This window comes from Oncorhynchus keta, chromosome 3 (genome assembly GCF_023373465.1).
Source record: "Oncorhynchus keta strain PuntledgeMale-10-30-2019 chromosome 3, Oket_V2, whole genome shotgun sequence".
Taxonomy (NCBI): Eukaryota; Metazoa; Chordata; class Actinopteri; order Salmoniformes; family Salmonidae; genus Oncorhynchus; species Oncorhynchus keta.
The window spans coordinates 535,572-562,580 of NC_068423.1; the positions used below are offsets into that span (position 1 = coordinate 535,572).

Below are 27,009 nucleotides of genomic sequence, written 5' to 3' on the forward strand. Positions count from 1 at the left end.
TGAGTGTTCCAGTCAAATTGAAGTGGTCTGAGGGGCTTTGGCCCTTCTAGTAATTATATTTCTATGGTCACATCTGACATTTATATTTATAAGGCATCTATTTGTGGTGAAAAACATGCACAACATGGTAGCATATAAACTCTAAGATGTGAAATGTTGCAATGACTTTCACATTGACTGGTTCTGTGTCCCACAACCAGAAAAAGTCCTCAGCGATGAAGGAGAGTATAAAGAAGAAGTATGAGGACATCCAGAGGGTTCTGAATGAGGACCTCAGGATAACTCTGACCCAGCTGGAGATGGAGGAGAGAGCTGCAGTCACAGCCCTGGAGGACCTGATGGAAAATAATTGTATCATCATCCAGGAGATAGAGCAGGATCTGGCCAAGCTCACCACTGAGCTAGCCCAGAAGGACATTATTCTGCCTGATACAATGGTGATTTGGCTCTTCAGTTCTATTCAACATAAACTAATTTAATGGATATTGATGCTGTTGTATTCACTATCACTGTCTTTATTTCCTCCACATCGACTCTAGGACACAGAGATAGAAGGCAGGTATGTCATTTGATCCAAATACATTTGTTGTTTCTAATACCGCATGCACATATATTTTATATAAATAATTTGATTGACAAAGATGTTTACAATCATCATTATTGATCATAAACTGTCAATAGCTATGTTCCCATTAACTTGACCGGCGATTTTCTGTCGACACGTAGAACGTTTGCATAGAAAATGGATTGCGTGTCCAGCTGTGTCAATAAAAACAGTTGGATGTAGTGAAGTTACACCAACAACCAAAACACTTTTCTGCAAAAGCCTGTCAAGTAAAAATGTAGTGGTTCAAATATTGCCATTACCAATTTAGGCAAATTGCGCATGAATAAATTGGCGACAGCCTGTATGCCCTCCCACCTAACTGTTTCATGTCTCAAGTAGCCTGCGAAAGCCAGCATGGACAGAATGCAAATTAATAATTGACAAATATACCTTCAAGAATTTCAGGAATTTTCAAAGTCAGGACAATCTTTTTCTTGCAAAGAAACATTATTTATATACTTGAATTTTAGGGGATTTTGCAAGCAGTTGTCACGTTCTGACGCTAGTATTTGTGTTAATTGATTGTTTTAGTTGGTCAGGACGTGAGTTGGGTGGGCATTCTATGTTTTGTGTGTCTAGGTTGTTTTTCTGTGTTCGGCCTAGTATGGTTCTCAATCAGAGGCAGGTGTCATTAGTTGTCTCTGATTGAGAATCATACTTAGGTAGCCTGGGTTTCACTGTTGTTTTGTGGGTGATTGTTTGTGGTGTTTTACACCACACGGTACTGTTTTCGGTTATTCACGTGATGTTTATTGTTTTTGCATGGAGTGTAGAGTTTATTGTTTTTGCATGGAGTGTAGAGTTTATTGTTTTTGCATGGAGTGTAGAGTTTATTGTTTTTGCATGGAGTGTTCAGTTTATGTGTTTAAATAAATACCGTGGACACTTACCACTCCGCATATTGGGCCTCCGATCCTTCTCGCCTCTCCTTTTCAGACGAAGAGGAGGAAAGCCATTACAGCAGTAGACATTTAGTAAATGTGAAGTGGCGCTTTATAATTACGTATACCTTCAAAATGATTCATTCGGCAATCATCAGTTATTCAAAAAACACTGTTTCCATCATCATTTGTCGCAATAAAGTTCTACTAAAGAAAAATCCACCCCTGTTGAACAGATACAAATGTTATCAATCTTTAGAACATTTATCCTATATCTGCCGTTTCCATTACACATGTCTTTTTGGGTCAATGGAAACCTGCCTACTGTTCATGTGAGAGCCACTGCAGTAAAGTCAACCTGGTCTCAGAGCATTTCATATTATTCTGTATGTATATCCGGAACATTCAATTTAGTATGATATGTTTCGAATGGCGTGGTATGTATTAATTTGTGGATGTCCATTACCTATTTCGTATGACATGTTACGAATTACAATTGTGTTATATATTACAAATTTGCTAAATGTATGATATGTTACGAATTCTAGCTAGGTGGCTAACGTTAGCTAGCTAGTTAAATTTAGCTAGGCTAAGGGTTAGGGTTAAGTTTAGGAGTTATGTGAAAGGGTTAAGGTTAGTGGAAGGGTTATCTAAAAGGGTTAAGTTTAGGGTTAGGAGATGGGTTAGCTAACATGCAAAGTAGCTAAAAAGTAGTAAGTAGTTCACAAGTTGCTAATTAGTTAAAATGCTAAAACTGTCTGTGATGAGATTTCAAACGCCAACCCATCCACCCTACTTTTGTTTTTGCCTTAAGTAACCATCTGTCTTATTTAACCATATCAAATGTAACATATCATACTCATTTGATTGATTTGAGTTACATTTACTATGTTACATTTAGTCTTTGAGACCAGGCTTTAAATGTTGGTAATTGTCCTCTCTCTCACCCAGAGTGATGGATCTGCTGAGCAGGACAGACCCAAGCAAAGTGAACCTGGATGAGCCTAAAGCTGACCAAATTCTCACCCTCACCAACAATATGCTGCTACTCATCCACTCCCAGACCCCCATTACCAAGAGACTCATCAAGAGCTGTGAGTACCCTTAGTATTCCATGACATCTTTTCAATTTTATGATTTAAATCTCAAGATGCTATGATGTCACTAGGCAGGTTTCCATTGACACAGGTTTTTTCAACAAAAGCAATGTCGCAAAACAAATCTTTGCAACATGTGTAATGTAAACGGCAGATATAGGAGACATTTTCTAAAGATACAACATTTGTATCCATTCGACAGGGGGGATTTTTTATTTTGTCTAAGTTTCTTTATTGTGACAAATAATGATTGAAACAGTTTTTCAAATAAATGATGATTGCCAAATAATTTTTAAGGTATTCGGAATACATGATGCCATCATGTAATTATAAAGATCCACTCCACATTTCATTCTAAATGTATACTGCTGTAAACTATTAAAAAATATATATGTTTTTTTGCAGGACAAAGATTGTCCTGACTTTCAATAATATCTTAATTACTTCTTCTTGCTTCTCTTGTTGGCTAGATGCAAGTTTCATGATCCAATTATTTCAGATCTACAGGAGTGCAAGTTTCACCATGGCACGGTCCGTGACGATACGTTGGCACATGAGAATTATTGGAATATGTAAAATGTGGCTTTCGTGGGGGGGTGACATCATTACATCCAGCTGTTTTTATTGACACAAGATAGTACAATGGAAACGCACCATAGCAGGCAATTGTTGCATCTATTTTCAATGCAATATTTCTTTCTAAAAAAAGTTACTGGACAGGTTAATGGAAACATAGCTAAGTACAACTGGAAGTGGAGAGATAGGCAGGATCTTTTTGTACCATGGATCCTCTACACCTAGTGGTCTATCAGAATACTGTAGAAATTCTAAAACAATTCAAAAAGTGTATTTCATTATGGATACATGTGTTACATCTATAATTTATAAGTGAAGGTAAGCCGTTATAGCATACAGCATGTTTTTGTACTTAAAAACATGCTGCATGTTATTAAAACTGGTTATGCCTTGAAAGTGGTTATGCCTTGAAACATCCAGCCAATTATAATAGAGTATTGTATTAAATATAGTATTTTCTCATGGGAAAATTACACCTCTGTCAACAGATTCTACAGAGGTGTCCCTGGACCCAGAGACAGCGCACCCCAAGCTGGTCATCTCCCTGCACGGTGACAGTGTCACCTACACAGACACCTGGCAGGAACTACCAGAGCTCCCAGGACGCTTTGACACCACCCTCAATGTGATCAGCCTGCAGGGTTTCAGCTCCGGGCGTCACTACTGGGAGATAGATGTGGCTGGGAAGACTTACTGGGAGCTGGGCCTCACCTACCCCACCATCTCCCGCAAGGGCCGGGCCGAGGACTGCTGGCTGGGTCGCGGCTCTGACTCCTGGGCCATGGAATTCTTTGACGGGGAGTACACAGCCTGGCACGGTGGGGTGCCCCACCAGCTGCCTGTCACGAAACACTTAAGCCGTATTGGGGTCCTGTGTAGTTTCCCAGCGGGCCTAGTGTCTTTCCTGGGGGCGGACAGCATGACCCCTCTGTTCTCGTTTTGTGTGGGGGCGTTCAAGGACTGTCTCCACCTGGCATTGTGCCCAGGTCACGACCACAACGGTACGAACGCCAAACCAATTTTGATCTGTAACGCACCTCCAACTCCTAGTTCTATCCAGAATGCCCAAGAATGCTGACTCTGCTCCTTATGATACTCAAAGGGGATGATTCCCTTTTTAAGCGATTTTCTCTCAACACGTATTCTGACCTTGAACTTAGGCATGAGAATAGCACACTATTCACCTGCTTTTCTTTTTGGGTGGATATCTAATATCTAATGAAGGTGTGGCAGAGGTGTCTATAGATATGCCATATTCTCACATCGACTTAATGTCCTAATAATTCATCCACCTTTACGCAAGAGGAAAAAGTATCTACTTAATATTTTCCGATAGAAATAACATCATTCTCCATGCAGTGTAATTTACAATTTCATGAGAGCTATTGAAAAGATCTAGGTAAATTAGTAATCCATTTGGATAAGGGGATTGTAAATATTAATGATACTTGTTTTAGATATATTTTATCTTATAATCACTGGAGACAATTGTGAAACCAGTCATATGGCAACAAAATTAAGCATATCGATATATCAACTTTGTCACATTAAAGAGTATGAAATGCATTATGCAGAATATTAATTGTACAGCCTTTTAACTTGCAGGGATGGGCCCTCTTGAATATCTTAATTATAGGCTACCCCAGCTTTCTCTGTTTCCTATTTCTATTTTGTTAAATATTAGCCACTATCAGTATTGACAGTCAGTAGGCTTAATAACAACACATCTGCCATTCTGCCCTTCAGAAAGGCAGTTAACCCCCAACAACAATTGCTCCCCGGGTGCCGATGATGTTGTTTAAGGCATCCCATGCACCTCTTGGGTTAAATGTGGAAGACACATTTCGGTTGAATGCATTCAGTTGTGCAACTGACTAGGTATCCCCTTTCCCTTGAATAACTGAATGTGGCACTTTTCAGAATGAATCAAACCAATGTCTTTTGTCTTTTGTGATTCACAAATCTGACCGATAGGCTCAAATCGGGCTTATGTAGCAACATTTGAAATTGCGATTTTTACATTGGATAAAAGTTGAGACAAAATTGTATATAATACACTACAGTTGAGGAACAATGGGAAAGTAATTTTGCATTGAAAGTTGATAAACTTGTAAACTCACTTTTGAGAAAATGTCCCTTGAATGTTTTGGAACTACTACTGGAGAGCCCTTCTTTGTCAACACCCCTTCGGCATCATTCACAACCTCTTAAGCTTTAGCCCCACCCATCTCTTTAAGGGTTGATCCAAGCTTTCTGTACTATCAACAGCAATCAAGCACCCAAGCTAACTTGCTAGTTACTTCCAGACACAAATGAGAGAACAGCTCACTCAACATTACTCGCCCTAGCAGAGCTGGTTAGGCTGTTATGTTATCCAGAGCTTTGGTGACTGCAACTGTGCTGTCAGATTGTCCATTCTTCAGAGCGTTTCGCTCTCAGAGCATTCAGAACGCACAGTGGACGCTATGACCGATGAGTAGGATTGATCAGAACGTTCTGACCTCACAGTAGTGAAGCACCCAAACTAACTGGCTAACATTGGCTGGCTTGCTATCTACTTCCAGACACATAATGAGAGAACACCCCACTCTGACCACTTATTTTGTGGTCCCAAAAAGAGACAGAGGATTTCGACCGATTCTGAACCTCAATGGGTACTTGAAGGTACTGAGGTTCCACATACTGTCCCCAGCCGTGTGTTGCAGGCCGTGTCCAGGGACCTGTGGTTTGTGACGCTGTACCTGAGGGTTGCATACTTCCATGTACCTGTTCACCCAGCTCAGTGGCAGTACCTCCGATTCGCTTTCGAAGGGACAGTTCTTGGCACCCCTCTCCTTTGCACCCCGCACTTTCAATAAGTGTTGATTCTCAATTACCTGGACGAATGACTGATTTGTGCCCTGACCAGGATACAGTTCCTATCAGACAGAGACATGCTCCTGACCCACATCGGCGGGCTGGGTATTACTGTAACCGACAAGAACAGTTGTCTGACGCCCACCCAGAGGGTGGCCTTCATTGGCATGGAGATGGACTCAGTCCTCATGAGAGCACGCCTGTCCACCAGAAGGGTTCAGGCAATCTCACCTTGCCTTGATCACTTTTGACAGGGGCGGCCTCATTGTTGATTCCCCTGAGCCTGCTCCATCTCCAGCCTCTTCAACAGTGGTTCAACTCCCACCAGCTGCACCCGAAGTGCCACTGTCACCGCCAGCTGCGGATGACCACACAGTGCCTCATGGTATTGTTGAGGTGGCGCTGTGACCCCTTTCTCTCAGGTGGGGTGGAGATGCTGAGGATGTGCTGCCGGGAGCTGGTCAGCACAGACGCCACCCAGATTGGCTAGAGGTGTGTGACCAAGGGCAGGTCGGTCAGCGGATGTTGGCTACCCCCTTGGAGCGGCAGGCACATCAATACACGAGTGCTCCGAGCTGTATTGCTGGCCCTGCAGTCTTTCCTTCCACATCTGAAGGGAAGACATGTCCTGGTGAGAACGGACAACACCATAGTATTGGCTTACATCAACCATCAGGGTGGACTTAAGTCCCACCGCCTACATCTTATGGCATGTGAGCTCCTTCTCTGGGCTCAGGGATGTCTAGCGTCTCTACGCGCAGCGCATGTACCTGGCATCCTGAATGTGGCAGCGGATATGCTGCCAAGGGAGGGTCCGGGACTGGAGCCGACATCCCCAGGTGATGCAGCAAGTTCAGGAGGGCGCAGGTGGACCTGTTTGCCTCCCTGGACAATGTGCACTTCCCCCTGAGGTACTCCATGTCGGAGCCACCTGGGCCTCTGGTCTTGGATGCTCTGGCTCACGATTGGCGCAGGCTGGAGCTTTACGCATTCCCCCCTTTTTCCCCTGTTCCAGGCTGTGCTGGACAGGACCAGCATGGCAGAGCATCATCTGCTTCTGGTGGCCCCATACTGGCCCAGACAAGCCTGGTTCAGCCTTCTCCTATCCCTGTTGTCTGGGACACCTTGGCTATTTCCCCTGAGACCGGACCTGCTGTCTCAGTCGGTGGGCTTGGCCACTGAACGGTGCCAATGGTCCATGTTAGGACTACAGGAGGGTGTAATGAACTCCATTCAGAGTGCAAGGGCACCGGATACAACCGCGGCATACCAGTTGAGCTGGTGATTGTTCTGCTCTTGGTGCACTGGTATTGAGGTGGTGCCTGAGTCATGCGGGGTACAGTATGTCCTCCAATACCTGCAGTCTCGCTAGATAAACTAGATAAATCTGTTGAGTTATCTATGAACAGGGGCGCGCAATGCATGCAGTTTTGATAAACAACATTCAAACAATAATGTTCTAGTCCAAATGCTGCAGACCAAAAACGATCAGCTTATGAACACCATAACCAAGTTGGATGACTAAACCGCGGAACTCATTGAAGTCGCTAACCAAATGAACGATGAGAGAACCCAGGTGAACAAAATGATCTCTAAGCAAGCGGAGGACATCTGATCATTGAATCTCTTGCTCCGCACTCAAGACCTCTACCTGCAAACCATGACAGATAAGTATGAGACCGAAAGGAGCAACTGCGACACTCACATGTCTAAAATAAGTACTCTAAGCACCCAAGTGGACCCTGCGATGTAGCAGAATACCACCCTTAGGTACCATCTGGAGGAATTCCAGAACAGTCACGCGCTACAGCATGACTACCCTACCCAATCAAGCTCGCAACTGGAGCTCGGTACAAAATAGAAGGTTTCAGACTTTGCCTCCCTCGGGTGTCCCTCAGTCTTTTCCTCTTGGCCATTCGGCACAGAGTAATATGGCGCCTCCTTGCCAACAATGCCAAAGCTTGGCTTCTCCTCTTGGCTTTTCGGCCCATACTTCCCCACAGGATGAAGCCAACCCTCTCTGCGCACTTTGCAAGGAACACCTTGACAAAATCGACAAAAACCTCCACACCTTTGACCCCGTTCCAGGGAAGCCAAATGACACGGAGACATTATTAGCAGACATAGAGTACGTCTTGGATGGCTACCCAAACGCTACTGGAACACATGCTATTTCCATTATATCGCTTCCTTGACCAAAAGCCAAATGATTGAATTAGTGGATTAGAAATAATATATTTACCTGTTGAAGCAAATGTCGAATAGACATGTGACAGGGTTAATCTGTCTACAACAGCAGCACGTGCAAAACGACTATGCGAAACTTGCCATGGCTTTGAAAATAGAATTCAGAGGTTCTGCGACTCCCAAACACAACAGCTCGCTGGCTAACACTGTCAAACAAGCTTGGAATTAACACCCACAAGCATACTATCATAGGCTTCGTTCAGCTTACTTTGGCCTACTCACTGAAACAGGAATGGAAGAGCTATTGCCATTCAAAAAATGTTTCTGTCGAACATGTATCCTCAACTTCATTAACTACTTGGGCCCTACAGCCCACGTTGGTTTGCCAATCTTAAAACTCAGAGAGCTTGCGAGCACAGCTTTTGAGGCATCAAAAGTGAGCCACTAAGAGCCCTGGCATCTTGGTTTTGAACATTGAACAGGAGCACTCACTCCAGGTGCGTTATCAGGGATAGGTGTCACATTCTGACCTTAGTTCCTTTTTTATGTCTTTGTGTTAGGTTGGTCAGGGTGTGAGTTGGCCTAGGTTCTTTTTTCTATGTTGTTATAGTCCTCCTCTCCTTCCACCAACGAGAATCATTGCAGAAACACCCACCCACCAACCAAGCACCAAGCAGCGTGATATAGAGCAGCAGCGTTCTCTGGACTCATGGACATGGGAGGAGATTTTAGACGGACCCCGGGCACAGGCTGGGGAATATCGCCGCCCCAAGGAAGAACTGGAGGCAGCGAGAGCTGAGCGGCGGCGATATAAGGAGGTAGCATGGCAGCGCGAAAGGCACGAGAGGGAGACCTGAGCCCACTCCTCGTGCTTACCGGAGGAAGCGCAGTACTGGTCAGACACCGCGTTATGCGGTCAAGCGCACGGTGTCGCCAGTATGCCCTCATAGCCCGGTGCACTATAGGCCAGCCCCCCGCAAGTGCCATGCGAGTGTGGGCATCCAGCCATGGCGTGTTGTGCCAGCTCAGTGTGTCTGGTCTCCGGTACGCCTTTTCGGCCCAGGGTATCCTGCGCCGGCTCTGCGTGCTGTGTCTCCGGGGTGCTGGGAGGGTGCAGTGCGTCCTATGCCTGCGCTCCACCCATGCCGGGCGAATGTGGGCATTGAGCCTAAGGGAGAGGTGAGAGTGGTATGCACCAGATCTCCAGTGCACACCCACAGCCTGGGCGAACCTGGAGGGAGGAGACGGAGAGACAGACTGGTGCGTGGGGCTGCCACAGGACCCACCAGGCTGTCTCTCCATCTCCTCCCTCCAGGTTCGCCCGTCTGTCCTGAGTTGCCAGAGCCGCCCGTCTGTCCTGAGTTGCCAGAGCCGCCCGTCTGTCCTGAGCTGCCAGAGCCACCCGTCTGTCCTGAGCTGCCAGAGACGCCCGTCTGTCCTGAGCTGCCAGAGCCGCCCGTCTGTCCTGAGCTGCCAGAGCCGTCCGTCAGTCAGGAGCAGCCAGAGCCGCCCTTCAGTCAGGAGCTGCCGGAGCCGCCCGTCAGTCAGGGGCTGCCGGAGCCGCCCGTCAGTCAGGAGCGGCCGGAGCCGCCCGTCAGTCAGGAACTGCCGGAGCCGCCCGTCAGTCAGGAGCTGCCGGACCCGCCCTTCACTCCGGCGTTGGCGGAGTCGCCCTCCAATACGGCGCTGCCGGAGTCGCTCTCCAATACGGCGCTGCCGGAGTCGCCCTCCACTACGGTGCAGCCGGAGTTTCCCGCTTGTCCGGCGCTGCCGGAGTTTCCCATCTATTCGGGGCCCGCTGCAAGTGTTCCCAGTCTGAGGTCGGGGCGAGGGTCGCCGCTCCAAAGGCACCACTTAAGCGGGCAAAGACTATGGTGGAATGGGGTCCACGTCCCGCGCCAGAACCGCCACCGCGGACAGACGACCACGCAGACCCTCCCCTATAGGTTCAGGTTTTGCGGCCGGAGTCCGCACCTTTGGGGGGGTACTGTCACATTCTGACCTTTGTTCCTTTTTTCTGTCGTTGTTAGGTTGGTCAGTGCGTGAGTTGGGGTGGGAAGTCTAGGTTATTTTTTCTATGTTATATTTATATTTATTTGTGTTTGGCCTCGTAGTTCTCAATCAGAGGCAGGTGTTGTTTGTTGTCTCTGATTGAGAATCATACTTAGGTAGCCTGTTTTTCAATTAAAATATGACGAACACTTACCACGCTGCATTTTGGTCTTCCTCTCCTTCCACCAACGAGAATTGTTACAATAGGAGTGTTGAGAGATGTCACACAACAACGGTCTCTACCACGAAACCACGATACCAATAGCCATGCTGTCAAAATAACTATAAAGAATGTAGCCAACCACACAGGTACCGCAACAATCAAGCTGATCACTATGTTCCTGCACCCAACCCACACAAAGTGTAACAAGGCTAACAAAGGTTTCAATGATAATCAAATCATTGACCAGTCCTGGAGGACTGCTTAATCCATGATGCGCTAATTGATTCAGGCTCGACAATGTCGCTCATCTCTCAAACATTGTTCAATGATCTCAAAAAGGCTTTGCATCCAGCTAAACGTTGGTTAAAAACAAAATGATGCGACACTAAACTTTGAAGTTTCACTCAGATTACCTCGACTCTCCCAATGCGACTCATGCTGAATCATCACTTGCAAAAACGTATCGCTTGTTCACCCTGTGTATGTTACCAGCCTCGAAACTGAACACCTGCTACTCGGAGCAGACTTGATGGATCATTTTATCTCGCTAAGTATAGTCACAAGTAATTTGCTGATTGAAACAAAGTCATCCACAAGGAGTATCTGTCGAAAGGACCACTTGGGAAAAAGACGTTATCGAAACCTCTTTGCAGAATCTGTTTCAAGCAGATATTACGATATCTTGTCACATTCAAACTTGATTGACTATTCTTCTCATGATTTCGAGCAAGTAGTCTCTGTGAGTGAGCAACTTCCCTCCTCCTTGGAGTCATGCGATACTGTAGCTAAGATTAACTTCTTGTTCTTCAGACACTTCTGCAAGCACCACGGCAGTCTCAGGAAATAATGTATCAATGTTCAGACTGGTCTCTGCTTCCGATGATACATTTTCCGCTTTAAGGGGGACTGAAACCCCTTACAGTGAAACTAACGGCATCAGTCACGCCACTGACCGGATGACTCACACTGGTAAAACACTGTGTGATATCGCAGAAAGATATCCTCGTCTCAGTTTGCAGGTACTGGAATGCTTGCCACACAAGGACGCTGTGGTGAATGGCAGGCCATGACAGTCACTGAGCTTTTTGAAGCACAAACACCAGGAGATTTGGTTGAAAGGTTACAGCTAATCTACTAACAACGCAGCTACTGGCAACTCGTACAAAGGGTCAGACCTTTTGTGTTTGTGCCCCGGACACCAACAACAGTCACAGGTGGGGAGGTCCCAAAACACAAAGGGGGGAAATACTAGCCCAGACCCATGATGAGCCTCATCGAGGCCAGTGGGGGGGTCGAGACTACATGTAACAATGTACGTAGCCGCCCGATCAGGAAACAAATCAAGTTGTAAACTTCCCCATGATAACGGAGAGGAGTGGACAAGCCCCTCGATGGGGATAACCTTAGAATATATCTGAGATATCACTGTGGTGTCCCACACTGGTCGTAAAAGAAGTCCAGTGGACTTTCCATCTCTCCCCCCAAAAATTGTAACAATAATCATTCCTTGCCATGTGCAGTCTCAACTACAATGCAACTAGTAAATTGCTCTAATCATGTGTTCCGGTAGTATAACATTTCGGAATAAATCGGTAGGATAGCTGGTCCCCTTGGGAACCAGTACCAATGCCAGCAACAGTCAGTCCAGCCACAATCAGTAAGAAGGTTAGAGACCTAACAATTCAAATTGCCCTTGATAACAGCGACAGAGGATGTAGTAGTCACTCAGATTGCAACATGTGGAAGTGAATCTCCAAAACACTCTTCTGATGGTTAACACACAAGCCGCTAATAAATAGAACCCTCCATTCGGGAGGAAAGTTATTAGAAGTCATGATCACCATGATCACTTAGTGGATAACATAGCTATGAAAAAGACTCCTTCATACCTATCGCCACTGGAATGGTGTAAGACACATTGACTTGTAGTAAAACCACTACAGGTCCCCTTGGCACATGGCTTAACTTGTTGTAACTCCAATCCCGTGAATGGGGATCATTGTCATCATCTGACACCAATTAGCATAACGCAACGGACATAAATATTACTAGAAAATATTCCTATTCATGAAAATCACAAGTGAAATATATTGAAACACAGCTTAAGCTTTTGTTAATCACCCTGTCATCTCAGATTTTCAAAATATGCTTTACAGTTTAAGCAAGACAAGAATTTGTGTAAGTTTATCGATAGCCTAGCATAGCATTATGTCCAGCTAGCAGCAGGTAACTTAGTCATGAAAATCAGAAAAGCAATCAAATTAAATCGTTTACCTTTGATGAGCTTCGGATGTTTTCACTCACGGGACTCCCAGTTAGATAGCAAATGTTCCTTTTTTCCCAAAATATTATTTTTATAGGCGAAATAGCTCCGTTTGTTCTTCACGTTAGGCTGAGAAATCGACCAGAAATTGCGGTCACGACAACGGCGAAAAATATTCCAAATTAGCTCCACAATATCGACAGAAACATGGCAAACATTGTTTATAATCAATCCTCAAGGTGTTTCTCAAATATCTATTCGATAATATATCCACCGGGACAGTTGGTTTTTCAGTAGGAGCGAGAGGAAGAATGGCTACCTCTGTATTTTACGCAAGAATCACTCTGAGACCCACCAGGTAACCACTTGCGCAATGTAGCCTCTTACGGGTATTCTTCAACATAAAGGCGTGAAACTATGTCACAATGCTGTAGACATCTTGGGGAATACGCAGAAAAGGGAATCTGGTTGATAGCCCATTCACTGCTCAATAGGGACGCATCGTAACGCAGAGCATTCAAAACATGAGTCACTTCCGGATTGGATTTTTCTCAGGCTTTCGCCTGCAATATAAGTTCTGTTATGCTCACAGACAATATTTTTACAGTTTTGGAAACTTTAGAGTGTTTTCTATCCTAAGCTGTCAATTATATGCATATTCTGGCATCTTGTCCTGACAAAATATCCCGCTTACTTATTTTTCCAAAAATTAAAATACTGCCCCCTAGTCACAACAAGTTTTAAGGTCGGCACCAATTCTTACTGACTTACTGGTCATTGGCATGGAAATTATCTGATGACGTCAGACTCATTCTGAACAGGTTGCAGCTTACCAGGATACTTGGTTTTCTTTACCTTAGCATGTGTGCTTGTCTAAGCATAATTACACATGCACAATGGAACATTTAATGAGGATTTATACTAGGATCACTTAAGGGTACGAGCAAAATACCAGCCTTGGTAAAATTGAACATTTACCCTGACGCCCCTTTGACTCCACAGCTACATGAATCACCAATTTCTTCCCAGAGGTCCATAGGTCATCCCTGTAGACTGTCCGAAGCCTTACAGCTGTAGACTTATCATGTAGTTATCAATTTACGATAGTGCCCTCAGCAACACACCACTAAGTAGAGTCGCTGTACTGTAGATGCGATGTTAGATAAAATGCCATGAAAATGGAATTTAGCAAGACCGTGGACGTATATAGAATATGGTCCAATTAGATCATTAGGGTGTGGTAACTATATTTTGTATATATTTTCTCTGTATTTTTATTCATTTTTGTTTCATTTTCTTTGACACTTAGGAAGTGATACTGCTACAAACAAGTTCCAAACACAACCACTAGTAAGTGCCACAACGCCACTCATTTGGAGAAGAAATGTAATGATGTATTTTTTATTTTTTTATTTATTTTACCTTTATTTAACCAGGTAGGCAAGTTGAGAACAAGTTCTCATTTACAATTGCGACCTGGCCAAGATAAAGCAAAGCAGTTCGACAGATACAACGACACAGAGTTACACATGGAGTAAAACAAACATACAGTCAATAATACAGTATAAACAAGTCTATATATAATGTGAGCAATGAGGTGAGAAGGGAGGTGAAGGCAAAAAAGGCCATGGTGGCAAAGTAAATACAATATAGCAAGTAAAACACTGGAATGGTAGTTTTGCAATGGAAGAATGTGCAAAGTAGAAATAAAAATAATGGGGTGCAAAGGAGCAAAATAAATAAATAAATTAAATACAGTTGGGAAAGAGGTAGTTGTTTGGGCTAAATTATAGGTGGGCTATGTACAGGTGCAGTAATCTGTGAGCTGCTCTGACAGTTGGTGCTTAAAGCTAGTGAGGGAGATAAGTGTTTCCAGTTTCAGAGATTTTTGTTGTTCGTTCCAGCAGCAGAGAACTGGAAGGAGAGGCGGTCGAAGAAAGAATTGGTTTTGGGGGTGACTAGAGAGATATACCTGCTGGAGCGTGTGCTACAGGTGGGAGATGCTATGGTGACTAGCGAGCTGAGATAAGGGGGATATTGCTTGAGTGTTCTGCATTATTAACATCTGTCTAAGTTACTGCCTAGATCCACCAGCCTGGACTACCGGACGACGGGTCCAGAACGACGATCCGCAACCAGGACATCCCCTGGCTATTCTTGTGGTGGTCTGCAACTTTCAGAAATCCTACCAGGGTAAACCACGATGATCCACAAACCAGGACATCCTGTTGTCATTTTTGTGTTAATTTCAACTTGCAGAATCCTTCCAAGATTGAACCTACCAGAGGGAGACTGTCATGACTGTCCTGTGAGGATCCGAATGGGTCAGATCAGCTGTGCAATGGATGACAGTAACCAGACTCTCTTTCACCCATAGAGGGGGAGAGGAGGGAGCTGGTGGAGGGTTGACACCTTCCACCCTGTTGTAGATTAAAGGAGAGGAAATCCAGAGAACATCCCTCTCCAAATCCACGCAGGAATGTTCCTTTGTCTACCCGAAACTCTAACACATTCTAAAGCGAATACTGGAACAATATTTCTAACATAAGAACGTGGGGAATGGTCAGTGGTAATCTAAATAATAATAATGTCATATAGGTTGTTATTTTGTGATATCATTAAAGGTTATAAAGGAAATACTGTATATACAGTATAGACTACATGTACAAAGTCTCCATCCTATACTTCGTATATGAAATATGAAACATTTTCAAAGTCTTTTTGTTAAGATAAGAATGTGATTTTAAGAGATCATTTGTCTTCTATAAAATTTGCACAGTAGGTATCCAAGCCCCGAAAGACGCGAGAAGCTCGCCTCCCGGACAATCACAGTAACGCTGATTAGCTGTCCTTAGTTAAAAATCTAGAAAAATGAATTTAAGTAGGACCATTCTACTACTCTTCAAACCATCCTATTCTACTACTCTTCTCGAATCACCGTATTCTACTACTCGTATCACCAATGGGAACCGTCAACACCGCTGGCTAGCCTATCTTCCAAGGAGCATCTTCCAGAGGGAACAACAGCAGAAGACTGGGGAGGAGTGATCCCTTTTGGACAATCAGAGCCTTACAACCGTGCCGCTGAAAGGCCCAACACCCTTCCTAAGGAGAGCTGGTTCCAACAGAGATCCACGGTGAACGAAGACATTTAAAAGTAAATGCATTCATGATTTCTTACTCCAAACGGGCAGCAGTTCATGTGCAAAATAATGATTACTGTGAGAATAGTTGCTAAAATGTGACTCACCACCTGGATTTGGTCTTATGTAGCAAAATGTGAAATTCGATTTTTTACATTGGATAAAAGTAGAGACTCAGAGGAACAATGGGAAAGTAATGCTGATTTGAAAGTTGATCAACATATAAACTCACTTTTGAGAAAATCGCCTTTGAATGTTTTGGTATCACACCCTCTTAAGCTTTAGCCCCACCCATCTGGTTTCACTCTCGGAGCACACACTTGATGCTCTGGCTGATGCTTAGTTTACCTCTCGATAACATGAAAACAGCCTAACCAGCTCTGCTGGCAACAATTTCATTACGCTTTTTTTCAGACGTTTACTGACACCAGCCATATTCAGTGGGTGTTGTACACACGTCACTTAATGTTAGCTAAAGAGCCAGCCAGCTAACGTTAGCTAGTTTACCAACAATGAACAAAGTGCCAGCAATGCCAAACACTAGACTCTAACTAGAAAAGCAAACAGCTCTGGGAAACAAATAATAACGTCCGCTAGGGAGCCAACCATCTAACGTTAGCTAGCTAGCTAACAGTACACTTTAGCTTAAGACATAAGACATATAACTAGCTAGGTAAATAATGAACAACATTTAAGATCACACATGTCATGTAACGTTAGCTAATGAGCCAGCCAGTTAACGTTAGCTAGTTAAACAACAATAAATAAAGTGCCAACAATGCCACAGTGCTGGAAGCTAACCAACCAGGTCCAATGTTAGCTAGCTAACATTAGGCTCTAACTAGAAAAGCAAACGGCTCTGGGAAACAAGTAATAACGTCAGCTAGGGAGCCAGCCAGCTAACAGTACACTTTCTGTCAAAATTAGAAACGTGTAATATCTGAAAATGTAGCTAGCTAACGCTAGACTATCTTACCTGTATACATCATCATGCATGATGCCGGATGCATCTCCCTCTCAGGAATGCCATACCACGGTTACCCTTAGTTTGAAGATGTAATCCGGAGACAGGTGTTTTCTCCATCTCTTTACATGCTGACTACACCGCTTGCGTTGCGTGCGCTCGCGTTGCAAAATAAATGTAAACATAAATGTTATTAAATTATTACACCCACACTGCTCGTGCGCCAACTAGCGTCTGCATTGCCACGGGCTAAAATAGAAGTCAGTTCTATTTGTGATGCTGATTGCGCTGAAAGTCCTGCCTCTCCCATCTCCTCATTGGTTTATAGAAGCGGATACCCACGCGCCATCTCCTCATTGGTTATACCCACGTGGGTGACTGAAGATGAACGGAGGTCGGTGGTGGTAATACACGTTATGAACGTTAGTTGCCAATCGCCATATAAGTCCAAAGAAGAAAAGGCCCGGAAGGAGGAGAGATGACTAGAAATTATTTGGTTGACCGTTTTAAGTGTGGATTAATTGTCGGAGTAGAGGACCTTGTCCATTTCAGGTAAAATAACATTTATATCCCAGGACAAATTTGCCAGCAAGCTAGCTAGCTAAATTGCCTTAAATGTTTCATGTTTAATATAATTGGTTCAGTTTTTTATATATTTTAACCTACGTGTCGTGATCGCGTTTGTTGTGGGGGGACAAAATCAATTTGCGCATGATGGCGCATGATGGCGCATGATGGCGCGTGGCCAGTTAGGGTACAGCATTAGCTATCATACTATAATTCAACTGATTTCAAAGCTTGATCCTCAACCAACAAGGCTCGTAATTTAACATTTGTATTCATATTTACAGATGGCATACAAGTTTGTAATTAAGGCACATGAAAGTTCACATGTTCAAGAAGGGTTTTCTGCCAACAAATGCATTTTGATTAAAAAATATATTTACGTTCAAACGGCTCTCCTGTGAAGTCGTGACTTGCGACATATGCCTAGTTTCATGAATTGGGTCACAAATGTATCAACAATAAGTGTCTCTTTCTCTCCATCCACCATATGTTATGTCAGTCCACTAGGGACCTTTTCTCATGTATTAATAAGTGTGTATGTTTATTCTGTCTCATCAATTTGTTAGCTAGGAAATAAATAATGAAACCAATTTGTGTAGTACTGAATCATAAGGCTGGGATTTTTGCAGACGCAGGAGGTTACGACTGTTCAGAATGATGATATGATACGAGTTTATGATTCATACATTTACTGTTTTATGGATGTGATAGGTAAAAACCTGTAGAGTTTAATTCGGGAGAAGGTAACCCTTTAAAGAACCACTCTCGTGGTGCCCCAAATCCTAATGAGTTAATTATTACATGATTCATTTAATTGGGTAACAAAATTAAGCATAGTTAGTTGATCAGAGAAATAACAGTCATCAGATAAATTAAAGTAAAAGTCACGACAACTGTTACAAGCTCAAGTATGACAGGATGTCGTATCGCATCAATGTGAGTGAGACAGACGATGGAAATTAATGTCTCCACTGGGACCATTTTATCCTGGAGAAAGGCGCTGATCCCTTCCATGACTTTGAGGATGCCGATGTACTGGGCCCTCATAACATCTTCAGGTCAGGTCACATATTCACTATGAGTGTCAGCGTATCAGTACTGATTTGTGATCAATTTTGCCTTTTTAGATAATGATTAATTTGATTATTTGGATGGGGAGGCTGATCCTAGAACAGCACTCCAACACTTAAATTGCCTTTAAGACAAATAAATAAATTTGTCACACAATACATAGAGTATCTGTATAAAAAGACACCTTATATACTTTCTCACATTCAAACATGTTGTTGTATACACCCACAACTGTTCACTGTTGTGCATTGACTCTGGTCCAGAAACACAGATGTTGACACTCAGCCATGGTGCTTCATAGGAAGAGGCCGGAAGCTGCTGTGGGATCACTGTGACGTCAAGGGGTGTGCTGAGCCCACAGGTCAGCCTTAGATATCATATCTCTGACCACTGCCTGTATGGACAACAAGTTAACAAGAGGCCTAATAATTTCTCCCGAGGGGATAACTGAAGCTGTATTCAATTGAATTTCCCATGTAATTTTTCAGCTGTGGCCCTTACAGATGCTGGTACCAAGCCTACTACTGGTCCCAAGCCCACTTTTGCAACTCCCAAGCCAAAACCAACACCGGTCAAACCCTCAGCAGGTCCAGAGAAGCCTACAGCAGTGCTAAAGCCCAGTGTAGCCCCAGGACAGACCACAGCCAGCCCAACCCCTGTTAAAGTAATGATGAACTGTCGTTTCTCTTTGCTTATTTGAGCTGCTCTTGCCATAATATGGACTTGGTCTTTTACCAAAAAGGGCTATCTTGTGTTTACCACCCCTGCCTTGTCACAACACAACTGATTGGCGCACACACATTAAGAAGGAAAAACATTCCACAAATAAACTTTTAACAAGGCCCACCTGTTAATTGAAATGCATTCCAGGTGACTACCTCATGAAGTTGGTTGCGAGAATGCCAAGAGTGTGGAAAGCTGTCATCAAGGCAAAGGCTCGCTACTTTGAAGAATCACAAATATAAAATATATTTTGATTTGTTTAACGCTTTTTTGGTTACTACATGATTCCATATATGTTATTTCATAGTCTTGATGTCTTCACTATTATTCTACAATGTAGAAAATAGTCTAAATAAAGAAAAAACCCTAGAATGAGTAGGTGTGTTCAAACTTTTGACTGGCATTGTACATCATTGTGGTCCCTGTAGCTCAGTTGGTAGAGCATGGCGCTTGTAACGCCAGGGTAGTGGGTTCGATCCCCGGGACCACCCATACGTAGAATGTATGCACACATGACTGTAAGTCGCTTTGGATAAAAGCGTCTGATAAAATGGCATATATTACTATATTTATCATGGATGGACACTTCTCCATGTCACAGGTGTCCTGGTTGCCCTGAGTTTGAAGATGTAATCCGGAGACAGGTGTTTTCTCCATCTCCTTAGCTATCATACTCTAATTCCAGAAAGTGGAGAGTAACACTGATGCAGTTCTACTACGCTATACATTTCAGCAAAATATGCGTTAGACTGGATTACATACACATACTGAGCTGCTCAAATATGCAGAAGCCTTCAACATGGCAGACCAATCTGAACTCGTCTCTCGACATGTCCAGCCCACTCATTATCTCACTCAGCCAATCATGGCTTTCTATTTTTTTTAATTTAACCTTCATTTAACTAGGCAAGTCAGTTAAGAACAAATTCTTATTTACAATGACGGCCTAGGAACCGTGGGTTAACTGCTTTGTTCAGGGGCAGAATTACATATTTTTACCTTGTCAGCTCGGGGATTTGATTGAGCATTCTTTTGGTTACTGGCCTAAAGCTCTAACCACTAGGCTACCTGCCCCCCCATGCCTAGTGGGAAGGTCAAATCAAATCAAATCAAATTTTATTTGGTTGCTGACTTTTTCTGTGGCTTAACCAACTAGGCTCGTAATTTAACAATTATAGTTGTATTTACAGATGGCATACACACCTGTTACTAAGGAACATGAAAGTTCACATGTTTCACAAAATTCACACATTTTTACAAAAAAACGCATTTTCATGAAGTTAAAAAGGTTTTCGTTCAAATGGCTCTCCTGTGAAGTATTGACCCGTAACATACGCCTAGTTTCCTGAAACAAGTTACATTTTAGCCTACTCAACAACCTGAATCAAACAGAGAGCAATGACATTTATGTTAGCTAGCTGGCTAAGTCTATCCAGCATTCCAACTCTTCCAAGTCAAGGTAAGGCTTTTGGTTTTATTAATTTATTGCCTCTGGGGCTCATCTGTGTAAATGCTAAACTTCTTGCTTTACACTGTACTGCGTGATTTTACAAATGGAATAGATTGTGAGTTTACTAACACGTTAGTTCTAGTAGCTATGTGTTGACTATGACATTAGCTAATATGGTGATAACAATGTAGGCTGTGTGTAGATAATTTTTTCATCTGATCAGACCACTGTTGTGTTGTGCATTGAATTCCAAAAGTGACCGGAAAATGTGAGAGGAGGAGAGCATTTGTAGATGTGATAGGTGATCAGGGGAGTGTTCATTCAGCCAATTCAGTTGAGAAATGTGTTTTTAAACGGAAGCAAATGGAGCGAAACTGGAATGGACCGACCTGAATTTGTCCAATAGTATCTCTCGTTTTAGTTGCAAAACGTAACGTTTGGACTAATGATTACACCCTAGTTTAGCAAGATGTAGGCAAGAGTGTGCTAGGTGGTATTGACTGTTTCACTTTCTGTCACCTTGATTACTCCAATTTTTCTTTAGATCTGTGTACCTACATTATAAACTTTAATTTGTAGGCTCGGTTGTAGCAACCTCATGAGAGGGTTATAGGGCAAATTCGAGTATCAGTAGCCTAAACCTATCAATGTTACATTGAGCTGGGTGATTGGAATATGATTGACAGTCATCCCATATGCTGTAATAGAAATAAGTCTGTGCTCATAAAAAATGTATCATCCACCCTAACCTTAAACGGCACAGACCACCACTGGATTCATCAAAAGACAGTAATTAGTTAATTTGAAAAACATCTATTGAAATGGCACTGTGGATGTATTAGACTTCAGAATTGCATTGGGGGCATACTCATATTGCAAGCTACTGTATGGGGTTTGGGTCCATTACATCTATTAGTTTACTCAGTGCTACACATAGATTACAATTCTAAAGACTACACAAATATTAGCGTCGTAGCTCTTATAACGGGACTTTAACCGTGAGAAATCACCTCAACATTCAGTCTTATCGGACATTCATATTGCTATGTACATCCTTAACTATGGCTCTTGGATGATTCTACATTTTTGTATCTGTTTGCATCACTTTCAATGGGGTACCTTTATTTTGAAAGCGAACCACTGATTCACGGTTATGTTGTTCACAACACAAACCACACGTTCTATGGCTGCATGTGGATGTGGCAATCTGACGACGTGTCTTTGCTCAGCAGTTGTCAATTTTGCTGCAGCGGGAACCTTCGACTTTTATAAATACTGACTGTTGGTGAGACATCTTTTGAATTAATTCTCTATTTTGTTTCTCTATTTGCCTACCTCAACGTTAGCCTATCGCTAGCTAGTCAGATCATAGCCTGCTGTAGCTAACGTCCGCTGGAAGCGGCCATATTGTAGTAACGTTAATCGCATATTTTGTCGTCCCCCCCAGTTTTCTCGTCATTAAGTAAAGTTGCTGAGGAAATCCAAACATTTGCAGCCTGAATAGATAAAGTGTTAAGTACGAACCGGTCAAGGGGTCACGTGTATTACTGGCTGGCCACATCAAGCCACGCGACGGTGGAGGTCTATGCCCAGCCTAGCTAGTCGTAGGATAAGCAGTGTGCACTGAATTTGCACTATTTCTGTAACTACAGCTATCAATCCTTAGTAAAAAAAAAAACACAACTAACTATACTGAACACAAATAAACGCAACAATTTCAAATACTTTACTGAGTTAGTTCATATGAGGAAATAAGTAAATTGAAATGAATATATTAGGCCCTAATCTATGGATTTCACATGACTGGGAATGCAGCTATGCATCTGTTGGTCACAGACATACCTTTAAAAAAATGGGCCTCAGGTATTTCTATGCATTGTTAAAATGCAATTGTGTCTAGTTTTAACCTTCCTTATACCATTCATAACCCCACTGCCACCATGGTGCACTCTGTTCACAACGTTGACATCAGCAAACTGCTGGCCCACACATCATACATGTGGTCTGCGGTTCTGAGGCCGATTGGAGGTATTGCCACATTTTTGAAAACACGGAGGCAGCTATGGTAGAGAAATGAACATTCAATTGTCTGGCAACCGATCTGGTGGACATTCCTGCAGTCATGCCAATTGCATGCTTCCTCAACTTGAGACATCTGTGGCTTTGTGTTGTATGATAAAACTGCACGTTTTAGTGGCCTTTTATTGTCCCAACACAAGGGGCACCTGTGTAATGCTCATGCTGTTTAATCATATTCTTGATATGCCGCTTGACAGGTGGATTTATTATTTTGGAAAATGAGAAATGCTCATTAACAGGGATGTAAACAAATTTGTGCACCAAATAAGCTTTATGTGCGAATGGACCATTTCTGGGATCTGTTATTTCAGCTCATGAAACATGGGACCAAAACTTTGCATTTTATATTTTTGTTGTGTGTAGTATAGCTGGCTAACTTCAGCGCTTTAGACTGTTGACAACAATTGGTGCAAGCCGGTGCACCAAGCTATTTTTTTACCAATGAATCTACAACGAGACAATTTGGTTTAGCTTACTCTCAAGCAGATGTACACCTGTATTTCAGCCTAAAGAATGCCCACTTTATTTTGATTTATAAATAGCTGTGTACTGTCCTCAGATCACATTGCCATGATGTTGCAGAGGCTGGCCTTGTGTTCCAGTCTACGTTCCAGGAGCCTGCAAGCAAATGTTTGCCCACGCTTTGCCAGGGCAGTGTCCCAAACCAAGTGTAAGTAGCCAACCCCATTCCAAAACACACTGCACTGGTGCACCCCACTACAGATTACACTTGGCACCACACCTCTTTGGCAGTCTCAGATGTATGCCCATATAATAGCCTAACATATGCTGTTGTCAGACAACCCAAGGTTTACGACGAGAACTGCTTTTCAGTACGTTTTGGATAAAGTTATTTGGGGTCATGTTCAGTAGGCATGAAACGGAAGCAAACAAGTTAAATATGAGGGTACTGTCTGAACTAAGAAACTTTCATTTTAGTTTTTCGTTGCGTAATGTTTTGCTATGGTGTACCCTAATGAACATGACTGGTGTTAAATGAATGTCCTGTTATCTGTTGCAGTCCCTGTCACCCATTCTCCTGGGAAGTCAGCAGCGCACCGCAGTGAGCTCAGACAGGCCAAGCGCATTGTGGTGAAATTGGGCAGTGCTGTGGTGACGCGGGGAGATGAGTGTGGCTTGGCCCTCGGGCGTCTCGCCTCCATTGTGGAGCAGGTGAGGTCACAACCCGGTCATTAATTATATAAGTTGTAATGACCAGGAACTACTAACGAGAACCAGAAATAATGTAGAAATAGAAGACTCCAGAATATTGAAATTGAAGACATGATTGTGGGTTTTGATTGGCATTGAAAGGTATCTTCTAAAATTTAAGGGGAGAAACTGCTGAGGTAATGTTCAGTTACATTTTTGGTGGGTCTTTAGAGAACACTTACACTAAGTGGTGTGTAAGAAGAGCTCATTGTTGTCTGTCCCTTAGGTGGCCGTGCTGCAGAACCAAGGCAGGGAGATGATGATTGTCACCAGTGGGGCCGTTGCTTTCGGAAGGCAGAGACTGAGACACGAGATCCTGCTATCTCAGAGCGTCAGACAAGCCTTGCACTCTGGACAGAACCAACTCAAAGAAATGGTATACCAAATCTCCTCACAACAGATTGGATGACAATAGATCAATAACTATTGGCATATTGGCTTTTACTAATGATTTCTATTTCTCTGCGCTTCAGTCACTTCCAGTTCTGGAGGCCCGGGCGTGTGCAGCTGCTGGACAGAGTGGCTTGATGGCTCTGTATGAAGCTATGTTCACCCAGTACAGCACCTGCACTGCACAGGTACAAACACACAAAATAATTACTGTATCATTCTTTGCAGATGGAATTGCATAGTGTCTGATGTCACTACATTCATGTATTGTTTTTCTATTCCTTTTCTTAGCCAAAGTTGTATTGACAAATCAAATGTTATTTGTCACATGCGCCGAATACAACAAATGTAGAACTTACAGTGAAATGCTTACTTACGAACCCCTAACCAACAATGCAGTTTTAAAAAATGCAGATAAGAAATAAAAGTAACAAGTAATTAAAGAGCAGCAGTAAAATAACAATAGCGAGACTATATATACACAGGGGGGGTACCGGTATAGAGTCAATGTGCGGGGGCACCGGTTAGTTGAGGTATTTTGTACATGTAGGTAGAGTTATTAAAGTGACTATGAATAGATGATAACAACAGAGTAGCAGTGGTGTAAAGGAGGGGGGCAATGCAAATAGTCTGGGTAGCCATTTGATTAGATGTTCAGGAGTCTAATGGCTTGGGGGTAGAAGTTGTTTAGAAGCCTCTTGGACCTAGACTTGGCGCTCTGGTAATGCTTGCCGTGCGGTAGCAGAGAACAATCTGACTAGGGTGGTTGGAGTCTTTGACAATTTTTAGGGCCTTCCCCTGACACCGCCTGGTATAGAGGTCTTGGATGGTAGGAAGCTTGGCCCCAGTACATGTTTTTAGAATTACTATATGCCTACGTTAGACCCTCATACTGAGATCTTTCGTATGCCTCTTCAATAGATCCTTGTGACGAATCTCGACTTCCACGATGAGCAGAAGCGTCGCAACCTGAACAGCACCCTCCACGAGCTGCTGCGCATGAACATAGTGCCCATCATCAACACCAATGACGCAGTTGTACCGCCCCCTGTTCCAAACAGTGACCTTCAGGGGGTAAATGTGGGTACTTTGTGAAGGGCATGCTGGGAATGTGTAGTGTGGTTGTGATGGTTTATTACATAAGGCATATATTTTCTTTTACTTTCTCCACCCACACAAATGTTTCATTTTGGTTTAGCATTTGTTTGAAAATATATGTAATTAGCTTTGACGATTTCTACTTTTATTAGTACTGCTTCATGCATTTGAGGGGCGAATCTGGACTTCCACTTTGTCTTCCATTGATGCCAATGCAAACCTAAGTGAAAACCTGGCTAATGTGGAAGTTAGTATATGACTTATGTTGAAGTCAGAGCCAATGCTAGTATAGAGGGGCCTATTGTAGCAAGTTTTTATACAGCAAGCTGCTCTTACTTTAAAATGACATCCTAGGCTAGGGTACATTGCATAGTTATGATACATGGCTATGATGAGCTGTTTGCATGTATTAAATGGGGTCATGCTTTTTAATGTTTTTTTTCTTGCATTTTTAGGTAATACACATCAAGGATAACGACAGCTTGGCTGCAAGACTGGCTGTTGAAATGAAAGCAGACCTTCTTATTGCTCTATCTGATGTTGAAGGTATGTAATTAATTTCGAAATTAGCTACGTTGTTGTTCATTTACTCTCAGCTAAAATAAAAAGTATTTGCGTTGACCATGTTGTATCCCACAGGATTGTATGACAGCCCCCCAGGAACAGATGATGCTAAACTCATCGATATCTTCTACCCCGGAGACCAGCAGTCTATCAGATATGGCTCAAAGTCCAAAGTGGGCATTGGGGGCATGGAGGCAAAGGTTAGTGGCAAGCAACCACCATCTACACTCCAAGTGTTAAAATAGTGTGGTTGGCCGTTTGAAAGAAGGTCAATCAATCAATCAATTTCATTTATAAAACCCTTTACATCAGCAGTTGTCACAAGTGCTTTTACAGTAACTCGGATTAAGGCCCTAAAGTCAAAAGCAAGCAGAAAGAAAGAGGGAAGGAAATACTCCCTAAATAGAAGAAACCTAGGGAGGAACCAGGGCCAGATGGGGGACACACCCTCCACAGGCTGTACGGGGTATGTTTCATTGTAAATGTTTATTAGAACCATGTCTCACCCAGGTGAAGTCTGCTCTGTGGGCGCTTCAGGGTGGCACGTCGGTCGTCATTGCCAATGGCACCGACCCCAAAGTCACGGGCCACGTCATCACAGACATAGTGGAGGGAAAGAAAGTGGGCACATTCTTCTCTGAGGTCAAGCCTGCTGGTGAGTCACTGATACCTTTGTAGAGAAATACACTCCAACCTACAGTAGATTAGAAGCAGTAGTTACACTCATTAATAAACTACATTATTTGTATAAATGCAGTTCATTACAATTCATGAGCATTTGTAACATTTATAATAATGTATAAAGAATTTATAAGCATTTCAAAAAGCATTTATAATGACTCATGTATGAAAATGGTTATAAAGAGTCACTGAAACAGTTAAGATGGTGAGATGCCCCAGTCAGGTTCATGTTGTTGTGGGATGTGACACACAGGTCCCACTGTGGAGCAGCAGACAGAAATGGCCAGGCAGGCAGGCAGGACTCTGGCCACTCTTCACCCAGATGAGGTGAGCGTTCCCTTTTTTACCCTTTTCACACTACAGAGCTGTGCTGAGCTATACTGAC

At 43.2% G+C, this 27,009-nt stretch overlaps 2 protein-coding genes across 4 annotated transcripts in view; both read left to right on the plus strand.

The window, feature by feature from the left end:
- Window positions 1-211: 211 nt before the first annotated feature.
- On the plus strand, window positions 212-17,911 carry LOC118363608 (probable E3 ubiquitin-protein ligase TRIML1). Of its 2 annotated transcripts, XM_052486086.1 has the most exons (7): window positions 212-437; window positions 540-559; window positions 2,440-2,582; window positions 3,650-4,162; window positions 13,992-14,032; window positions 14,587-14,675; window positions 14,757-14,897. In XM_052486086.1, the coding sequence occupies exons 1-6, from the start codon at window positions 216-218 to the stop codon at window positions 14,638-14,640; spliced, it is 993 nt and encodes a 330-aa protein (XP_052342046.1). In that variant the 5' UTR covers window positions 212-215; the 3' UTR covers window positions 14,641-14,675; window positions 14,757-14,897. The 2 variants fall into 2 exon arrangements, with proteins under 2 accessions (XP_052342046.1, XP_052342040.1); XM_052486080.1 differs by lacking the exons at window positions 212-437; window positions 540-559; window positions 14,587-14,675 and adding an exon at window positions 1,328-1,820 and having other exon boundaries at window positions 14,757-17,911.
- A 3,838-nt stretch (window positions 17,912-21,749) lies between these two features.
- LOC118363618 (delta-1-pyrroline-5-carboxylate synthase-like) overlaps window positions 21,750-27,009 on the plus strand; it is a 32,618-nt gene continuing 27,358 nt past the window's right edge. Inside the window, exons 1-10 of one of the 2 annotated variants that reach the window (XR_008086154.1) lie at window positions 21,750-21,885; window positions 23,239-23,349; window positions 23,701-23,852; window positions 24,118-24,267; window positions 24,365-24,469; window positions 25,203-25,361; window positions 25,835-25,925; window positions 26,019-26,143; window positions 26,454-26,598; window positions 26,878-26,951. Coding sequence is in view for 1 of the 2 variants with exons in the window: in XM_035744686.2 (XP_035600579.1) it covers window positions 23,250-23,349; window positions 23,701-23,852; window positions 24,118-24,267; window positions 24,365-24,469; window positions 25,203-25,355; window positions 25,835-25,925; window positions 26,019-26,143; window positions 26,454-26,598; window positions 26,878-26,951 (1,095 nt within the window). In the remaining variant the exon portion in view is untranslated. The remainder of the gene's footprint in view (window positions 21,886-23,238; window positions 23,350-23,700; window positions 23,853-24,117; window positions 24,268-24,364; window positions 24,470-25,202; window positions 25,362-25,834; window positions 25,926-26,018; window positions 26,144-26,453; window positions 26,599-26,877; window positions 26,952-27,009) is intronic. The other variant, XM_035744686.2, reaches the window with a different exon arrangement.

Excerpts from the sequence above, each read along its gene's own strand:
- LOC118363608 (XM_052486080.1), top strand. The coding sequence starts at position 1,624 with ATGATTCATTCGGCAATCATCAGTTATTCAAAAAACACTGTTTCCATC. Across the intron at positions 1,821-2,439 it reads GAAACCTGCCTACTGTTCAT|AGTGATGGATCTGCTGAGCA; the intron begins GTGAGAGCCACT and ends TCTCTCACCCAG. Across the intron at positions 4,163-13,991 it reads CCCAGGTCACGACCACAACG|GAAGTGATACTGCTACAAAC; the intron begins GTACGAACGCCA and ends TTTGACACTTAG.